A 17,096-nucleotide genomic window follows, 5' to 3' on the forward strand; every position below is an offset into this window, starting at 1 on the left:
AATAAATAAAGCATTCATAATTCAGATTCCTGAGGAAAGAGTCCCAGACATGGAAACACTAGGTCAAAGGGCATGAGGATTTTTAAGGTTCTATGTGCTCACTGCCAAATGTTGTTCCAGAAAATTTATACCAATTGATTCTCCAACTAGCAATGTTCATTACAACATCCTACCCCCATTTCCAAAAGCAGACTCTGGGACTTGGTCTCTGCCAACTGTTTTGTCCTTTATATAGCTCTTGTATTTCTTTTAGTTCACTCACCAGATCTAAACTCTGAAGTTTAAATCCATAAACTGCTCCTCGTTTACTGCTATTCATATAGTTTCCAAGGGCCAAGATGATCTGCAAAAAAAAGAGACAGAGAGAGAGAGAAGCCCATCAGTAGAGCATCCCAGGCCAAGGAATTTGGCTGATAAGTCAGCTCTTCCCTACACGTATATGAGGAAAACTTCACTTGCCTCCAGAATTTTCTTGAGTTTTTGGGACGACTTTATAGAAACAGATGCTGCTATAATTGAGTGCAGTTGCTAGATTCCATTCAAAGGAAGGACAGGGAGGGGAGAGAAAAAAAGAGACATGTTAAAAATAAGAAACTCTAATTAGAAACTAAAATTTAACACAGAAGAAACACACCTGCATTTAGATTAAAGCTTTAATGTTGAGATTCTATTTTTCCTCAATGTAAAAAATTTATGTTATCCTGCTAGGGTCTTAGGTGACCATTATCTTCACATGCAAGCTCTTCTCTCAAAGTATTTGAAATGAGAAGAAATGTCAGATCTTGCTCATCACAAAATCTGTGACTGATGGGACTCAGAGCTTGGAGTCAACAGCATTTTCTAGCAGAACTCAATCCCCCGCCCACTACCTCGAACCATGTAACACAATGCATTTTTAAATCAATGGAGCTGTCCAGGAATGAAAACAAAAGAGCAAAGGAACATGATCACTCTCCAGAAGTCCTGAGAACATGTTGTGAACAGACATGCTACTATAATCAGTAATTAACAAAAGCGTATTTAGAAACAGAACTGGGAAAGAACTATTTCTGATATTTATGTTTACAACATTCATAAGTCTGTATCAGATTAACACAAAGAAACAAGAGATGGTTGGCTACTATTTTTCCATCACCATGGTGTACTATAACACACTGCCAAGGAAAAAGACTCCTATGGTAAGTTTATAATGCTCCCAATTTAAGTCAATAAGTCTGTTCATTAAAGATACAGGATCATTTTTAAAAATGAAAGTAACATTTTCAGTCTTGCCAACCCAGTCAGTCAGAGGACTGGTATCTTCGGGAGGGGAACAAGTTTGAGAAAATTATTTTCCTAATCCCATGTATTGAAGTAGAAACCTAGAGGACATGCCTAGACACAGTAAATGGCATTCTGTGGAGGAGAATAGCAATATGGAAAATGGAAATTCACCATTTTCACATTCAGTTGGCATATACAATGTGAAAAAAAAAATGGCCAAAATAAAAATGCAATCTAGAAAGTTCTGGGAAGGAGTCTTTACAGCCCATGGTGTGAAGTACAATTCTCGAAGAGACTAAAAAAGAAAGAAATGATTCTATATCTCTTTGGACCCTCTCCCCTGCCAGAGCTGGTCCACTCACAGGAGTTAGCATCTGAATGCTTTCTGCAAAGTTCCCAATGAAGGCCATGATGGTCATCTTCTGCATGAGTCTCTCAATTTTACTGAACTGCATCATGAACCGGTCTTCATCTGACAAGTTCTCCAGGGGCTTCCTTTCCCGCTCATAGAGCCGAAACACTTTCACCTCGTTCTCAGTTGGCAAGAACCTCATCAAACATTCTACGAAGTCTACAGGCAATGTCTTCAAGTCAAATCTGAAGACAGATGTGGACATGTCAGTGTTAGAAAGAAAACCTCCTACCCGTTCAACCACACCATTTGGTCTGCTCGTCAACCACCAACACAATGAACTGATGGTGTCTACGGATGAATGGTGAAGATACCACTTGTACTGGCTCCTGACCGCCCAACGAGCAGCCTCAACGGTCCTTTCTGAGAACCCAGACCTTATCACAACAGTCATACTTGGTTTTTAACCTAATACTACAGTTCTAAGTCTCCAGAAATCAACAGTAAATGACAGGAAGAACGAGAAGAAAGGCTGAAGCAACTGACGGTTAAGGGGTTCAAGGACTTGATTCTTTTTTTTTTTTTTTTTAGACAGTGAGAGAGAACATGAGCGAGGAGAAGGTCAGAGAGAGAAGCAGACTCCCCGTGGAGCTGGGAGCCCTATGCGGGACTCGATCCCGGGACTCCGGGATCATGACCTGAGCGGAAGGCAGTCGTCCAACCAACTGAGCCACCCAGGCGAAGGACATGATTCTTAAGGCATATGAAGTACTGCTAATTAGCGACACTGATATTACACACACAATTACAGACTATCTGCTAAACCCCAATATTTTTCAATTAAACCAACAGCCTGGGCTATTTTCTCTACATTAGAAAATAAATGTATCCAAATGCCTATACTAAATGGATGTTTTGGCTTAAATGAATACATCCCTTAAAGGAGTATCAGGTCTTTTTTTAGCTATATGCTCAGTTTGAACAAACAGAATATTTGCCACAATCTCTGTTATCCTCCCTGGACAATCTTTGTCCAGCAAAAATAACATAATTACATCTAATCATCATGATGAATATAGCATATATAGATTAAAATCCAGAATGCCTATTATGTTTCAACATCAGACATCAGAACAGAATATAGGATAGACTGGACTATTCGATTTTGATCCTGACTGAGGACACAAAATTGGAACAAATGATTTCTGAGGGTCATTCAGTCCCCTAAGAATCTTTTACCAAAATTTACAAAATTTAAATTTACCAGTTTAAAACGGATTCATTCCTAACACATCTAAAATATTTGTTCCTTGGCATATTTGAAAGTCATCATGGCCACAAGAAGGGCAGAAAGATTCCTCTCATAGAAAAGTAAATAAAACAAATGCTTCTCTGCAGTTCAGGGATAAGAAAAGAACTGAACTTCAAAATTTCCCGAAAGCTACTAAGAGAAACAGGAATCACATTTCTATTGTAATGAATTAAAATATGCATCTGTATCACATTTGAATCTGGCATTGACTTGTATCATTCCACAAATGCCATCAAATCTGCATTCAACACATCAAGAGAAAATTCAGATACTCCAGAGCAAACAGACAGTCTCTCCTTTTTCTTAGCATCTGTAATTCTCCACTCCTCATAGGTATGAGTTGCTGGAAAGCAAACCCAGTTAACAATGTTAACAAAGTTCACAAATGATGTCACAATCCAGTTGTTACTCTTCTAAAATAGTTTTCACTCAAGTACGGTACTCCCAAGGGTGATTTCTGGCCTGCCTCCTTAGTGCTAGCATTCCATTCAACTCTGAAATCACACATAATGTAACAAAGGGAAACTTTGGTATGTGGACATCAAGAATTGTTTTCCATCTTGTCCTACTATTGAGATATTTTTGTTATCTACAAATCATAACTTCCTTGTTTTTACTTTTACCCTAAATTCACTAGATTGAATGTTCCAGAATGTCCTGAACTTACACATGTATAGCTTTACATATCTCATCGGCGGTCTTTCCAGCTTTCCTTAACGTTATGGCAAGATTTTTGGCCCTATTTGCTTCTAGTAATGTCACTTTGTTGGACCCCTTCTGTGTTATCTTCTGCTTGCTTGAAGACAGATCAATGGCAGGACCCTGGGCTTTCGTCTTAAATATTTCTTCAAATTCATCCACATTTAAATCCTGGAGTAGAGAGAGATGAGATAGGCAAACCAGATTACAATTAAAAATTAAGTGTAAGCATCAAAGAACTGACTTTTTCTACTCAATATTGCCTTTGATCATGGCTTACTCTATTTTCCTGTTTGTGCTACAACACGACATAGGCCACACATACATCTCGAACGTCTCAACTAGAGAACTGATCCCATCTGGCCAACTCAACGGCTCTTCACTACTTACCTTGCAGGGCTGGCCACCACAGACTAGAGCTATCTATCAAACCAGAGACTGTGTGATTACTGAGTTCTTATTCACTGAGAGTTCAATAAAGGGTTTTTTTATGCCCTTTTATAAATGGAGGGCAGAATTCATGTCAGATAGATATTTTGTGGCATTCACTAAAGACAATCACAACCACTCCAGAATCATAACCACTCCATGGTAACATAACTTCTTAAACACAGTTTTGAAACCACCTTACGAAACAATGTCCAATTTCATTCTCCAATATAAAAATTCTTGTCTTCTTTACATCAAGGCATTTAAAACATTAACATTGTATCACTGAACCTTCCAGGTTAGCAGGGCACCCATTTCAGCTTTGCTGCCCAGAGAGCCCTCCCTGTCCCTAACCCACAAGAAAGATACCTCCAGAATCCGCTCGTCATCGATCTCGTTGAAGACCGTGCCATTGATCTGATTTGGCTTCAGGGCAACCCAGTTAAAAACTGGCATTCTGAATTTCGTCTTGATTGGCTTCTTTATTTTCACAGCTACAGAAGTCAGAGAGGTTGAAATTAAAACATCACCAAAACCCCACGATCCTCAAGGACAATCAGGGAACAGTCCTTGCAGATGACACTTTAACACTGGAGGAACACAGGCAAGAGGCGCCCAAGTGTTTATAAGCACAGAAAACACCACGCCTGGCTTTGGCTTAGAGCAATTTGAGGGCATCATTTGGTTGACCGATGCAACATGATGGTAAAGTTGTCTAACAGCCAGGGGTTGATTTTTTTTTTTTCTTTTAAATGTAGACAAATGGATTACTGCGGTACACTCGACAATGTTAGGACAATGCTTAAGACAAAGTATTGGGGAGCAAAAATGATTAATAATGTTATTGGGCAGCAGGGAGAACACATGCTCTGGGACACTAGTGAGTGTGAGTCAGACTGTGAAATCCTATATTCTTGGTTCCAGAACTCATATTTCCAAACCAATCTTTAAAGATGATCAGAGACTGCAGGCAGCGGCTATCTACACCACCAGGAATTAACATCAAGAAGGCCGGCTTTCTGTTGCAGCAACGCATTCTCATGGACCATTTTGACAATGGGGATTATACTGACACTGAGCTATTTCAACCAGGTCAAGGGCCACAAACAGCTCAAAATAGAAAAGATTTAAGATGACAGAAGTGGTACTCAGAAATCAGGATTAGTATTGCTTTTTGAGGATGGCCACAGTCCCTTCCCTGTTTCTTTAAAGAGCAATTTCTTCCCAGGAGTCAGCTACATGTGACTAGAAGGCATCCACGAACCCATGAAAAACGCAGAAAACCTCTTAATGGAGAAGAAGGGATATCTATCTTTGAGGGGTCAGGTGAGGAACTGTCAACTCCTCTTACTGCAGGGAAATGAGCTTTAAAAAAAAAGTAAATTCATTAAAAATTCCATGAATTCATTACACATCATAAGGAAGTCTCCCCAAACCATCGACACACACATGTGTGTCTATATATGCATGTATGTGTGTGTGCGCGCATATATACATATATGTACACATATACATATATACATATACATACATACATTTTTCTTTTCTTAAGTCTGTCCTGAGCTGCCACCACGTTACTTGGGAGCTCCACTATTTGCCATCATTAGCGTCCTGCCATCATAAGGGAGGGAGAAGGACAGTATAGAACAAAATAAACCCAACGCACACGGGGCTCTTCCCTGGCTGCCTGCCATTCCTCCAGAGTTATGAAGGCCACATACACAGCAGGAATGTCATCTGATAAATCCAACAAAAGCATGCAAGAACACAGAAACATAGCTTTTGCCAAACCAGGCCTTTCTACCACCATGACCCCAGAGGCCCCACCACCCGACACTGTTGGACTGCTCACCACACTTCATTTTGGTCTACACTCCCCAGGAAAACCTGTGTCCTCCATGGGACAAAGGAAGAGACCCTCCTCTAGCCTGGCATACAGAGGGAGAAGGGGGAGCAGGAGAGAAGCTGAGCAGGGATACTCCCACAATCTTGAGCTGGCGGGTCCTTGCCAATTGGTTCCGCCATACATCCATGGACACCACGGGCCCCAGGACACGCGCTGAAAGTTACTCTGTCTGCAGCTACCTTACTCTGAACTCATCAGCAAAATTACAAGTAAGCCTGAGATCAGAACACAGGCCAAAAAAAAAAAAAATGTTATCTTTAGAAAGTTGTCTTAACTCTGACTGGGGCGTGGGGAGTGGGTTATAGCAGAGGGGCCTAGAGGTGACCATGAAAGTCACTGTGCTCGCAGCATTCAGGCTAAAGGAGTGGCTTTGTGTGGATAGGTGTGTGTTCCAAAGAGAGAGCCAGAGACCAGTGGGAAGGGCCTGGAAAAGCAGCACCTTGCAGCTTGTCCTTGTTCTGAGGAGCAACTATCCTTTCTCCCCCCAGAATAAGTCTAAAATCCTTCTAGAGCTGAGGCCTTAGATTCAGCTCTGACCATTAAGCGGGGGGGGGGGGGGGGGGCGGGGGGGGGGGGGGGGGGGGGGGGGGAATGTCCTATGAAACCCAGGCTGCCTGCCTCCAGAGCCCTCATCTCTTTTACTAAAATGTGTGGGCAAACCTGGACCAACAGTCAGCCAACGCAAGACTTCCCGCACATACAAGGTCCAAATGCGATGGTTCAGTGTAAGATGGGAGTGAGAAGATGTCAAAGCACAGTGTGACCAACAGAAACACACGGCAAACAACACTCAGTGAGGAGCAACCTACAGAAAAGCTTGATTGGCCCATCTTTTGTGGAAGCAGAAAGAACAAGAAAATACAAAAAAAAAAAAAAATTATATATTAGATATGGTTAGAGTCAAGCCGCTCAACAGTTCACGCACTCTTAGCAGAGAATTTCATGCTTCTTGGACACATTTCACAAGGCAGCACAGAGCCAAAAATTCATTTCCATTCGGGCCTGCCTTGAAGACTCACTCACTATCCTGTTTTAAGAAGTAATCCTTCTTAGAAGAGGGGAAAAAATGATTTCATTATCGTGGTCCCAAACAGCCATATTGAACCGTGCTATGTATTCCACAAGATACAAGTCACGTTTTAACAAAAAAATCATCGGCCAAGTACAAATTCTCATTGTGAACTTACAATGCACCTTTTCCCAAAGAGACAGCAAAGGTTACAGACTGCCCAGCCATCTGTTGCACATGACCGACACGGGAAATCGGAGCCATGCTGCTCTATCACAGATGTGAGGAAGTAAGCCTAACGCTTCAAATATACATTCCATGCTGTATTATTTTCTCTATAAAATGCAAAGAAAAATTCACTAGATAAAATTAGAGGACTTCATTCAGGTGTTCTGTCTTGGCCACCACGCACACGACAGCTCATTTCCTACAGAAGAGAGAGGCCAAGGCTCCTGTTGCCCAACGATCCAAGGCCTAGCAATGTCACAGGCTTCTGGGTTCCAGGAGCCCGTGGCATATCATCTCAGCTCTGTCCCTTGCCTCTACTGGGACATCCTGAATCTGTCTGGCCTCTTAATTCCAGGGAGAAAGTTACCCCACACACTGGCAACACATCTCATATAATGTGCTACGTAACGGTCTTATAATCCTTAGAGCTTGTAAAACAGAACATCTTGTCATTGTTTAATGGACACTTACGGCACCAAAGAGAAGTTTCTTAAGTGCCATGCACAGCCCTCTAAAAATGGTGTAAGACACAAAGGGGACACCCTCCAACGGCAGCACTCCTGAGGGCAGCAGTTGGTCATTAGCTAAACAGAAAGTTCCACGCCACAGAGCTGAGGTAATCAAGAGAGGCTGCAAGTGTTTAAAACTGAGTTGTGGTAAGAGTCCAGAGAGGACAAGACCCATTACTGAAGGGAGCCCTGGACCTGCACACCTCAGCCTCACGCCAAGGCAGGTCTGAGTTCCAGGTGAGAGCTTGGACGAATGGAAATGGAGGCTCTATTGTGGTAGGTTGTGCCAAAGAGAAAGGAAGTGGTGCCAACAAGAGCCACCGAAGCAGCCACGGGCCATGGTGAGTGCTCTCGGGATGCTACGAGGGAAGCCTCATCCGTAAGCCAAGCGCACATGCCAACTATAGGTCTTCACACTCCATGGCTGACGGCAGCCTTTCCACGGTAGGGATTCCTGGGCTTGTTAAGAGGTTCTTGGCTCACATTCCAAAATCCAACAGTTCCATGACGGCCACCTTCCACTTCTGCTTTAGGAAGCAATAAGTTCTAGAAGAAAGTAGTAGATGGGACTGACCTTGAACAGTAGAGCTAAATCACTGGATTACTGTGAACATTACTCTTTTTTTAAAAGATTTTATTTATTTGTCAGAGAAAGAGAGCGAGTGTGCGCACAAACAAGGGGAGCAGCAGAGTTCTCTGGGGAAGCAGGTTCCCCGCTGAGAAGCCCGATGCGGGACTCGATCCCAGGACCCTGGGATCACGACTTGAGCTGAAGGCAGATGCCCAACCGACTCAGTTACCTAAGCAACCCTGTGAACACTATTTATTTGTTTCCTGGACAAGTTTATGGAAGTTGGAGTGGAAGGAAACACAACAGACTCGGTGTCGAACAAGGCGCCTCTGGGAGGCTTTCTGGGGCCCAAAAGACCTTCGATTACTAGGACGAATTAGTGCTACTGACTGGCCGGTAGAGCCGCTGATGGGACACTCTGGGGGGATGGGGTGGGCAGTCCAGGAAATCTCTCACAGCTAAGACGGCCATTAGACATTGGACAGAAGGCTCTGAGAACTACCGCACCTATCACAGTCGTAGTTCTTCATTGGAAATGAGACCTCATAAAGGGACTGAAATGGAGGAGGAAGCAGAATTATCTGATGTCACAGAGATGGTCCAACTAAGCTCAGAGCTATTCAAGATGCCAGGGAAATGCTTCATGACAGGGAAAATGGCTTGTGGTATTTTAGAAAAGAGTAAGAAGTCACTTCCCTGAGTCAAAAAATCAGAACTCCCATTTCAAAGCCTTAGAACCACTCTCTCCCTCCCACCCCACCCATGCCCCGGTTCATCTCCCATGAGGTGGGGATGCCGCATTCTCTCCTGGTTAGCAGGAGGGCAGCAGGCACGATTCAGAAGCGTTTCAAGGCACGGAGATCCCACTGTTGGCAATGCTTCTCTTGAAGCTTCAGTCGCACTAGAGTGAATTCTGATGTCTTCAAATGCACAGAAGACGTGCCGGGAAGCCCACATCGAGCAATGACACAGAGAGCCATTTTCCCCTTTTGCAAATGACATTGTGAATACCTTCCAAAAACAGAGCCAAGAGCACCAGAAGCACCGTGTGTCAGAGCCCTGGCAAACAGATGCCCACAAGTGGTCGATGAATCCAGGAAAATGCACTGATTCCTAAGAAGGGAACTTGTCTTTCTTCCCTTTTCTAGGTGTTGAGAGTGGAAGGCAGAAAGTCTGCAAAAATCAGGACTGCCTGCTAGAGAGAGAACAACAACAGCTACCCAGAGACAAACGCCTCTGTGCAGGGCTTCCCCTGCCCTGGCCACATCAGCAGCCCTATTCTCAGACTAAGAGGAGGTACATGGGTTTGCAAGAGACCTGGACTTTCAGCAAGGCTTTAAAAGCCTCTGGAGGTAACACAAGTATTTGTTAACAAAGGTACCTGGGTCTGAATTCCGTGCTCTTACCTGCTAATCCTGAGTTGAAAACCACTGTGGGTGAGGATGTCCCAGGCAGCGGGGGTGCAGAGGGAGGAGGAGGGGGTGGTAAAGGAGGAGCAGGCACAGTCTCAGCTGCAGGGCCTGGGAGAGGAGGAGGAGGGGGCGGCGGGGGAGGAGGGGGCGGAGGGGGAGGGGGCGGTGGCGGCATGGGTGGCGTGACTGGACCATTTTGCACTAGCGAAAAAGAAGAAACAAATTGCCTTTGAAAACAGGGGAAGGGTTTCACCGGCAGGATGTCACGTTGCACATTAAGTATCCAAAAGCAAAACACTGAAAAGGATACGGGAATTTTTTTCAAAGACTATACAATCCCCCTGGCAAATGAAGAATATACTGCAACATACGTGAAAGCTTCAGCTTTAGAAGCTTAATCTCAAAACGTCAGTTTTTAAAATCAGATAAAGAATCAGCCAACAAAAGCAGACCAAGGACATAAATGGACAGTGGATAAAAGAAGAAATACAAATATCCCAACACTCTCAGTTCTCCCACCGAGGCTTCTTACCTGCTTCAGGTGTGTCCGACGATGGAGGTAGTGGGGGAGGAGGGGGGGGCAGGGGTCCCGAGGAGGCGGCCCCCGTTACTGGTCCCACAAAGTTACCCACGGCCACTTCTGACCCCGTGGACAATGTGCCAGAAGCCACGACCGGCAGGATGGCGATGTCCCCATCCCCTTTCTTCTGAATTTTAATGGTGCCTTGTTTCTCCAGTTCATGAATCTTTTTTTCCAGGGTAGACTGTCTTTGAATGGCTTCTTCTTTTTCTTTGACCATTTTCCTTAATGTGTGAACCTGGGTATTTGCATCTTTGTAGATTTCCTGCAAAAAGAGTCCACAGTCAACAGTTTTATCTTCACATGACATTCATACCTATTACCATCAGAGTGGTAAATTGAGGATCAAGAAAAAGGAGAGGAGAGGAGAGGAAAGGGAAAAAGAAAAAGGGAAAGGAAAAGGAAAGAAAAGAAAAGATACTCATAGGAATCCTATGGAGCTCAGCCAGATCCTATAAAATCCCATTCATTATCAATTGCTCATTGGTAATGCATGCAATATATTCTAGCAATTGTTATTGTCAATATAGTTCTTTCTATTAAGAAGTGCAACTAACGCAATTTTCCCTGCAGGTGGAGAAGAACGAGGCAGAAATGACCCAAAAATAATTTTATAGCTGACTCTGGAAAACACTAAGGGTATTCGGGTGGGGCGGGATGTTTTCCTTTTATTTATTTTAAAATTCATTTGTAACTCTGAGACACATATCAGTTAACCGTAGACAAAAGGCCCTAAGTCAGATTTGGACAGAAATCAGACTGGGATTAAAAATCTGCAAAGCATGGAATAATCGACTCACCAACAACCAGGGGCCGATTGTTCTGGAACGGGGTTCTCTGGCCTTCACAATGCCCCCCTGACCAAGCTTAGGACAGCAATCCTTGTAACGTTTTCCCTTCGGTATTTAGTTAACAGAACAGGCCAGTGCCTCCCTCTACTGATTACTTAGCCCTGTCTAGGCTTTTAGCAGAAAACCAAAAAGTTACAATTTTCAATTTAAAGGCCATCCCCATTCCTTTTATTGGGGGCCCACCAAGGTCCCAATGTAAGGATTTTATGGAACTTGCTTGCTGGGTCTTGTACATGTGATCTCTCACCACAAACCTCCAGCAGGCAGGGAAACATTCTTCACACCCTGTCTATTATTAATAATCTGAGAGTCTGACTTGAATTGAGTCCATATGCTGCAACTTTGTTTCCATGGCGTGCCAAAAAATAAATTTCCTAGAGGTAACTGTAGGACATGTCAGAAAATCAAGCAACACACACAGACATGATAAGCATCACATAAAATGTGCCATTTCATCAACAATGGTGTAAAGGCAAGCCGTGTGCCTGAAAGCCCTCCAGGCGTTTTGGTGATTTTATGTTCTGGACCGTTCTAAGCACATGGACAGCACTCTATAAATACCTGATACGTAAGGTAAAACAACGCTAAGGCCAAATAAAATAGCGGGATTATCTGATAATAAAATGGTTTGGTTTTGCTTTGTCTTTTTTTTTTTTTTTTTTAATTTTTTTGGTGAATTCCATTAGGTCTTGCCTGTGTTGATTTCACCATTTCTACGGCAACCACCAAATCTGGTTTCAAGTAGAAGCAAAGCAAAAGAAAATACAAAGAAGTCCAAGTCCTAATAAAAATAAATAAGTGGCATGAATTAAACCCGTTCTGTGTTTTTATCTCCAAGCTAATGGGTGATCCACTGAATCAACTCTGACTCATCCAGATGGGAAAATATTGTTACTGGGATAAGGACTGAACCCCCAACATTTGATTGCACACACACATGTGTATATGTACCCTAACTGTATGTACCTTTCATCTGAGTATCCCCTCTGAAATGCTTCCGATAAACATGCTGCATCAGTGCAATCCTCTGACATGAATGTACCCCGCATTCTACCAGGACTAAAGCCGGTGGTGCAGTGCACCTTTCCCACAATGCCCGTCTGGGGCAGCGGTCATCAGCACACTTACCCGAACAACATCCAGCTCCTTGTTCCTCTGCATGAGCTGCTTTTCCAGTTCCACGATCTTGGACATGGCTTCATTCTCCGTGTCCTGCAGTTTCTCAGACAACTGTAAAGTTTTAAAAGGGAAACCTGGGTCACAACACACGACCATTCTGCTCAGGACCCCAGTTCTCAGAGAAAGTGGAGCTCAAAAACCATTCTCAGAGAGAGTGGAGCTCAAGGCCCATCAGAGTCCTGCCTGTGTTCCCCGAGCTGTTTTCTGGAAATATTAATATTTATAAAAGGATTCAGAATGTCTATTTGTTTCTAACAGGAATTAATAATCTACACATGATCCTTAATAAAACCCATACATCAGCTCCTTAGTGTCGTCTCCCTCCATTTCTGCCAGAGCTGGCAAGGGTGGGGGACAGTAGGTAAGGCAAGAAGGGAAGGTCACCTGTCCTGCCCGAAGAAAAGGCCATTAGGCAAAAGCTTTTGAAAATCATCGGTCCACAATACTTGGTTCTATTATTATGGAAAACCAGGTGAGAAAACAGTACTGCTGGTTTTGATCCAAACTACCCAAATAATAAAAGTTATTTGGAGGGGCAGTTCAAATAAACAGCCGGCCCGCTCCAAGTGGGTTGTGTGACTATGGTCATGTGATGCTGGCTGAGGCTTCCCGAGGAAGACACGGTGAACCACATGTTACATAGTTTCTTTTCCCACAAGGCTCTGAAAGTGAGCAACCTTGGATTTCACTGAAAATGCTCTCAAGGAAAGAAGAGATCACAAGTAAAGAAAATCAAGGGGGCAAGGTGAGGAGGAAGCATGGAGATGAAAACGCTGACCAGGTTCAGAATATGAGTCAAATCTTTCAGGGTAAGAAACACTGGGCCGGTAAGTGTCCTTCCTAAGCAGGTGCCAGCCACGTCACAGCAGCACTCACGAGGGTGGGGGGAGGGTTGGCTCACTCACTTGGCTTAACTACAGCCAAGAAGATGCCCATTTTCAGAGTGAGGGAGGAAGGTGAAGGACATCGAGCGCGTCTGATACTCTCAACTAAGAAAATGTGGAAGAAAAGAAATGGACCACTCAAATGGCAGAAAATAATATTGCTGCAAAAAGAGACCATTTATAACTAAGGACACTGTCAAGCAGAATTCAACAAAGAATTTGGTCCTCACAACACTTGGGTCTTTAAGAAGCACCATTTTTCTGTTCATTCCTGCAATATTCAAATATCTGCGTAATGGATGACCACATGAACAGCCTCTGAAGGCCTTCAGACTCATAGCCCTGTCTGTGGCAAGAAAAAATGAGCCTCTGCCCTGAAATGGAGTTGAGGTTATACAGAGAGGACACTCCTTGAGGAGGATAGAAGGGAACGCTCGCTAATTTCCCTGAAAAGGCCTATTGTTGAAAAGAATCTTTTTAGAACTTGAGTAAGCATAAGGCAAGACTGTGCAGACATGCATCGTGGACACAAGACCACCCTGTCCACCAGCCTGTGTGGACACTCTGGGGTAGAGCAGGACTTACATTCACAAGACTCTGAGTGAAATATAACTTACTGACACCTCAAACCAAACTCGCACAGAGGCTGAAGTGGGCGGTATCTTGCCTGGGCAGCCATGCTAGTTGTACTGAGGGACAGGGTTAGGTGGGAGGTGGGAAGACACAAGTAACAGTCCATTAGTCCTGGGGCTTATTTGAGTTGCTAGAACCCAACTGCCATGGGCCTATGGGGGCACGTGTGATAGAAAATGATTCTGTTCAGTAGAACAGGACTTCTTCACACCTCAGCCCAGATTCACATACTCGAGTGACCTTTCCCCCTAACATGGCACCAATCACCTCACTCTTGGGTGCCTGTCTGTAACAAAGATGGCCAGGGAACCTGGGCTCAGCGGAAACCGAGCAGACGAGGGAAGGCAAGGCAACGGACTCCCCTTGGTTTTAAGTAACAGCCACGCTTTCTTTGAAAGAACCCCGAGGGGCTTTTGACAGCTCTCTCTCTCTCCAGTTACAGCTCACCCCTACACTCGGAATCCCGTCACCGACCGCCCTAACAGCTAAGCGTGTGTGCGTCTCCTGTTCCGAGCGGTAGTTACATGAGAAATGTTCTCCTCCAGCTCTTCCACCCTCTCCAAGGCCGCGTTCTTGGTTTCAGCGTCTTCCAGCAGAGCTCCCACGTCGAACACGTTGTCCAGGTATGCCTGGATCTGCACCTGGAGTTTGTCGCTCTCCGTGTGCTTCAGTTTCTAAAAACCAAAACACCAAGAGAGGGCGGCGTGAGCGTAGCTGTGGAAAGAGAACGTAATGGCACGACAGCCTGCATGTCTCCGTTTGTTCCAAACACTGCGGTCTTTTCCAAGAGAGGGTGTGATGTCTCAGCCTCCTCGAGACAATCACAGAGTGTTCAAGTGTCTAAGAAGCCACCATCAGATTACTTCCTGGCGAATACCCTCTCTCAAGTATACACACATTTCCTCCCTAATCCTTCCTACAGATATGTTCCCCATATCGACATATTCCAAACCAGAGCATTTTGATACAGGTGAAATTAGACAACAGAAAAATTAAGCAGCTTCAGAAGACAGCAACGGTCCCAGGTTTGAGACGCATCTGTGTGCAGAGGATGTTAGAATCAGTGTAATTTGCCTGACTAGAGAGGGTGGTTCCACCTAGGAGGAGGGTTAGGCAGGAGGTGGGGAAGACACGGATGGAGTATACCAGCCCTGGGTTTTATTAATAAGTTGCTAGAATCCACCCTCCAAGGTAACTTCCCCCCCAATACTGATGGAGTTTAGGGCTCCCCAAAGCACAGATAAGGAAGATTTCCTCTACTCCCTGCATTACAGGCCCAGGCATCCCAAAGGAAGTCAATCAACTTTAAGGTGAAATTAGAGATCAAGAAAATCTGTGAGTCTTCCTTGCAAGTAACATACGTCCTGACCTCCCCCTGGGGGAAACAGATGAGTAGCTATAATATTCCTGGCATAGGGAAGATACCAAAAAACAGACTGAACAAATCAATGGCTACTTACAAGGCTGGGTTTTTGTAAACCAATGAAGCATTTACATATGATATGCTTATAATATTAATCTTTTAACCACCTCTATCAAGGTCCAGAACCAACGGACCAAGACGTTAGAGAAACAGAGTTTTAGAAAAAAGTTTTAAATTTTTCAGAGGAATTACGTTCTACACAAATTCTCAGAAAGATGGATTTTCTCCTTGGTCTAATCTGGAAATTAGTAACTTAGCTTGTCTCAAAGAGAGTCTATTCCGTCTTAGTTTAGGAGTACATGCTTAAAAAGACATCTGAACAAGGGCAAAGCCCTTGTTTTCCAGAAAGGAAAATAAAGCAGGAGCTAGGCATGTTTTCTCACCAAGTACACCATGGGTAACGGGCACTATCTGATGTGTTCCTCTCACCATAGCAGCCTGGAGCCCAAAGGAGCTTTGCACGACCATCACAAAACTAAACCCACAAGACCATTAGCGATTGATACACCCAGTGGGCGCTCAAATCCTGCCACTCTCAGAGTAGGCAGGGAAAGCAGAGAAACCTTGATTGTAGAGCAGGGAAAACTTTTCAGTGCCAAATTCTAAGATACTAGTGATTGTTCAAGTCAGAAAACAACTCAAACACCTTTATAACGGAAATCTGTCATGCCTCTCCCTGAGTACAGTCCTTAGACAACAGGAATCTCTCCAAGGGCAGCCTAGCCGGTGTGCTGAGCCAGGCCACGAGTTCAGAGAGCAACTGATGCTGTGACTCTGCTTCACAATAAACTGTAATTCCCTGGCTTCCCCCCCTAACAGAGACAGGCATCTAAACTCTCGAGAGCTCCCAGGGAAGCACTTCTATCTTCTTCGTGGCTAGAAACAAGACTGGAAATTGAGGTTAGCAATTCTTGCCCTCTTGCAAGTGGCCTTTCAAATTCAAGTAGACCATTGCTGTACAGAAGGGAAACAAAACTTCTCAAGAACCAAAGGACATAAGGGCACCCTATGCACACATGGCTACTCAAGTCCATTCACGGTTTTCACATCAACATTTCCTAGGTGAAGAACAACTACAGGGAACTGGCTAAGTACTTCTGCTGGGGAGTCAGAGAAAGAGAAAGGTTAGATCTCCTTCTCCCAAGAACTTAAAAGTGGAATGGCCAAGGGGCACCTGGGTGCCTCAGTCGTTAAGTGTCTGCCTTCAGCTCAGGTCATGATCTGGGGATCCTGGGATTGAGCCCTGCATTGGGCTCCCTGCTCAGCAGGAAGCCTGCTTCTCTGTCTTCCACTCTCCCTGCTTGTGTTCCCTCTCTTGCTATGTCTATCTGTCAAATAAATTTTAAAAATCTAAAAAAAAAAAAAAGGACCAGCCAAAGCCACAAAAGCATCAAACAGAATGTAATCACTACATGAGGAAGTCTCTAGTGTCCATTTCCTCTTTTTTTTTTTTTTTTTTTCTGTGCTCTCAGCATTTGTTCATCACTCTTTGCAGTCTTGGATTGATGGGGTCCCCAAAGTAACCAAGAACGTGGATTGCCCAAGAGCCCAGATGAGGGTGTAAGACTTGCCCCGGACGGAGCTCAAACGTGGAAGGAAAGCTGCAGCAAGGCTACAAGAGGTTGTCTGGCCCCAGTACAAATAGACTGCTGGCAGACCACAGCCCAAGGTCCCAGGAGATCTGCAAGAATCCAGTTTCTCTGGCCAACTGCATCACTCGGCGAGGTTCCCTTTACCCAGCGCTATGGGACCCGACCACATAGAGCTTCGAGCGTTCTAGTCACGGAGGAAGTGCATCTTTGAAGGCAGGCAAAATAAATCAAGTCTTACACTGGAGCCAAAGGTCGCAGCTCTAC

General features: G+C 44.3%; 1 protein-coding gene across 9 annotated transcripts in view; it reads right to left on the reverse strand.

The window, feature by feature from the left end:
* FMNL2 (formin like 2) overlaps positions 1–17,096 on the reverse strand; it is a 319,730-nt gene that overhangs the window by 15,749 nt on the left and 286,885 nt on the right. For 4 of the 9 annotated variants that reach the window (XM_004743860.3, XM_004743865.3, XM_004743861.3 and 1 more), the window contains exons 12-21: positions 14,342–14,491; positions 12,250–12,351; positions 10,223–10,535; positions 9,685–9,891; positions 6,771–6,791; positions 4,425–4,549; positions 3,595–3,797; positions 1,626–1,860; positions 460–528; positions 263–343 (exon numbers count right to left, since the gene is read on the reverse strand). In XM_004743860.3, coding sequence (XP_004743917.1) covers positions 263–343; positions 460–528; positions 1,626–1,860; positions 3,595–3,797; positions 4,425–4,549; positions 6,771–6,791; positions 9,685–9,891; positions 10,223–10,535; positions 12,250–12,351; positions 14,342–14,491 — 1,506 coding nt within the window. The remainder of the gene's footprint in view (positions 1–262; positions 344–459; positions 529–1,625; positions 1,861–3,594; positions 3,798–4,424; positions 4,550–6,770; positions 6,792–9,684; positions 9,892–10,222; positions 10,536–12,249; positions 12,352–14,341; positions 14,492–17,096) is intronic. The other 5 variants (XM_004743864.3, XM_004743868.3, XM_004743866.3 and 2 more) reach the window with 2 other exon arrangements.

Source organism: Mustela putorius, unplaced genomic scaffold (genome assembly GCF_011764305.1).
Source record: "Mustela putorius furo isolate JIRA1106 unplaced genomic scaffold, ASM1176430v1.1 tig00003869_pilon_pilon_pilon, whole genome shotgun sequence".
Classification (NCBI taxonomy): Eukaryota; Metazoa; Chordata; class Mammalia; order Carnivora; family Mustelidae; genus Mustela; species Mustela putorius.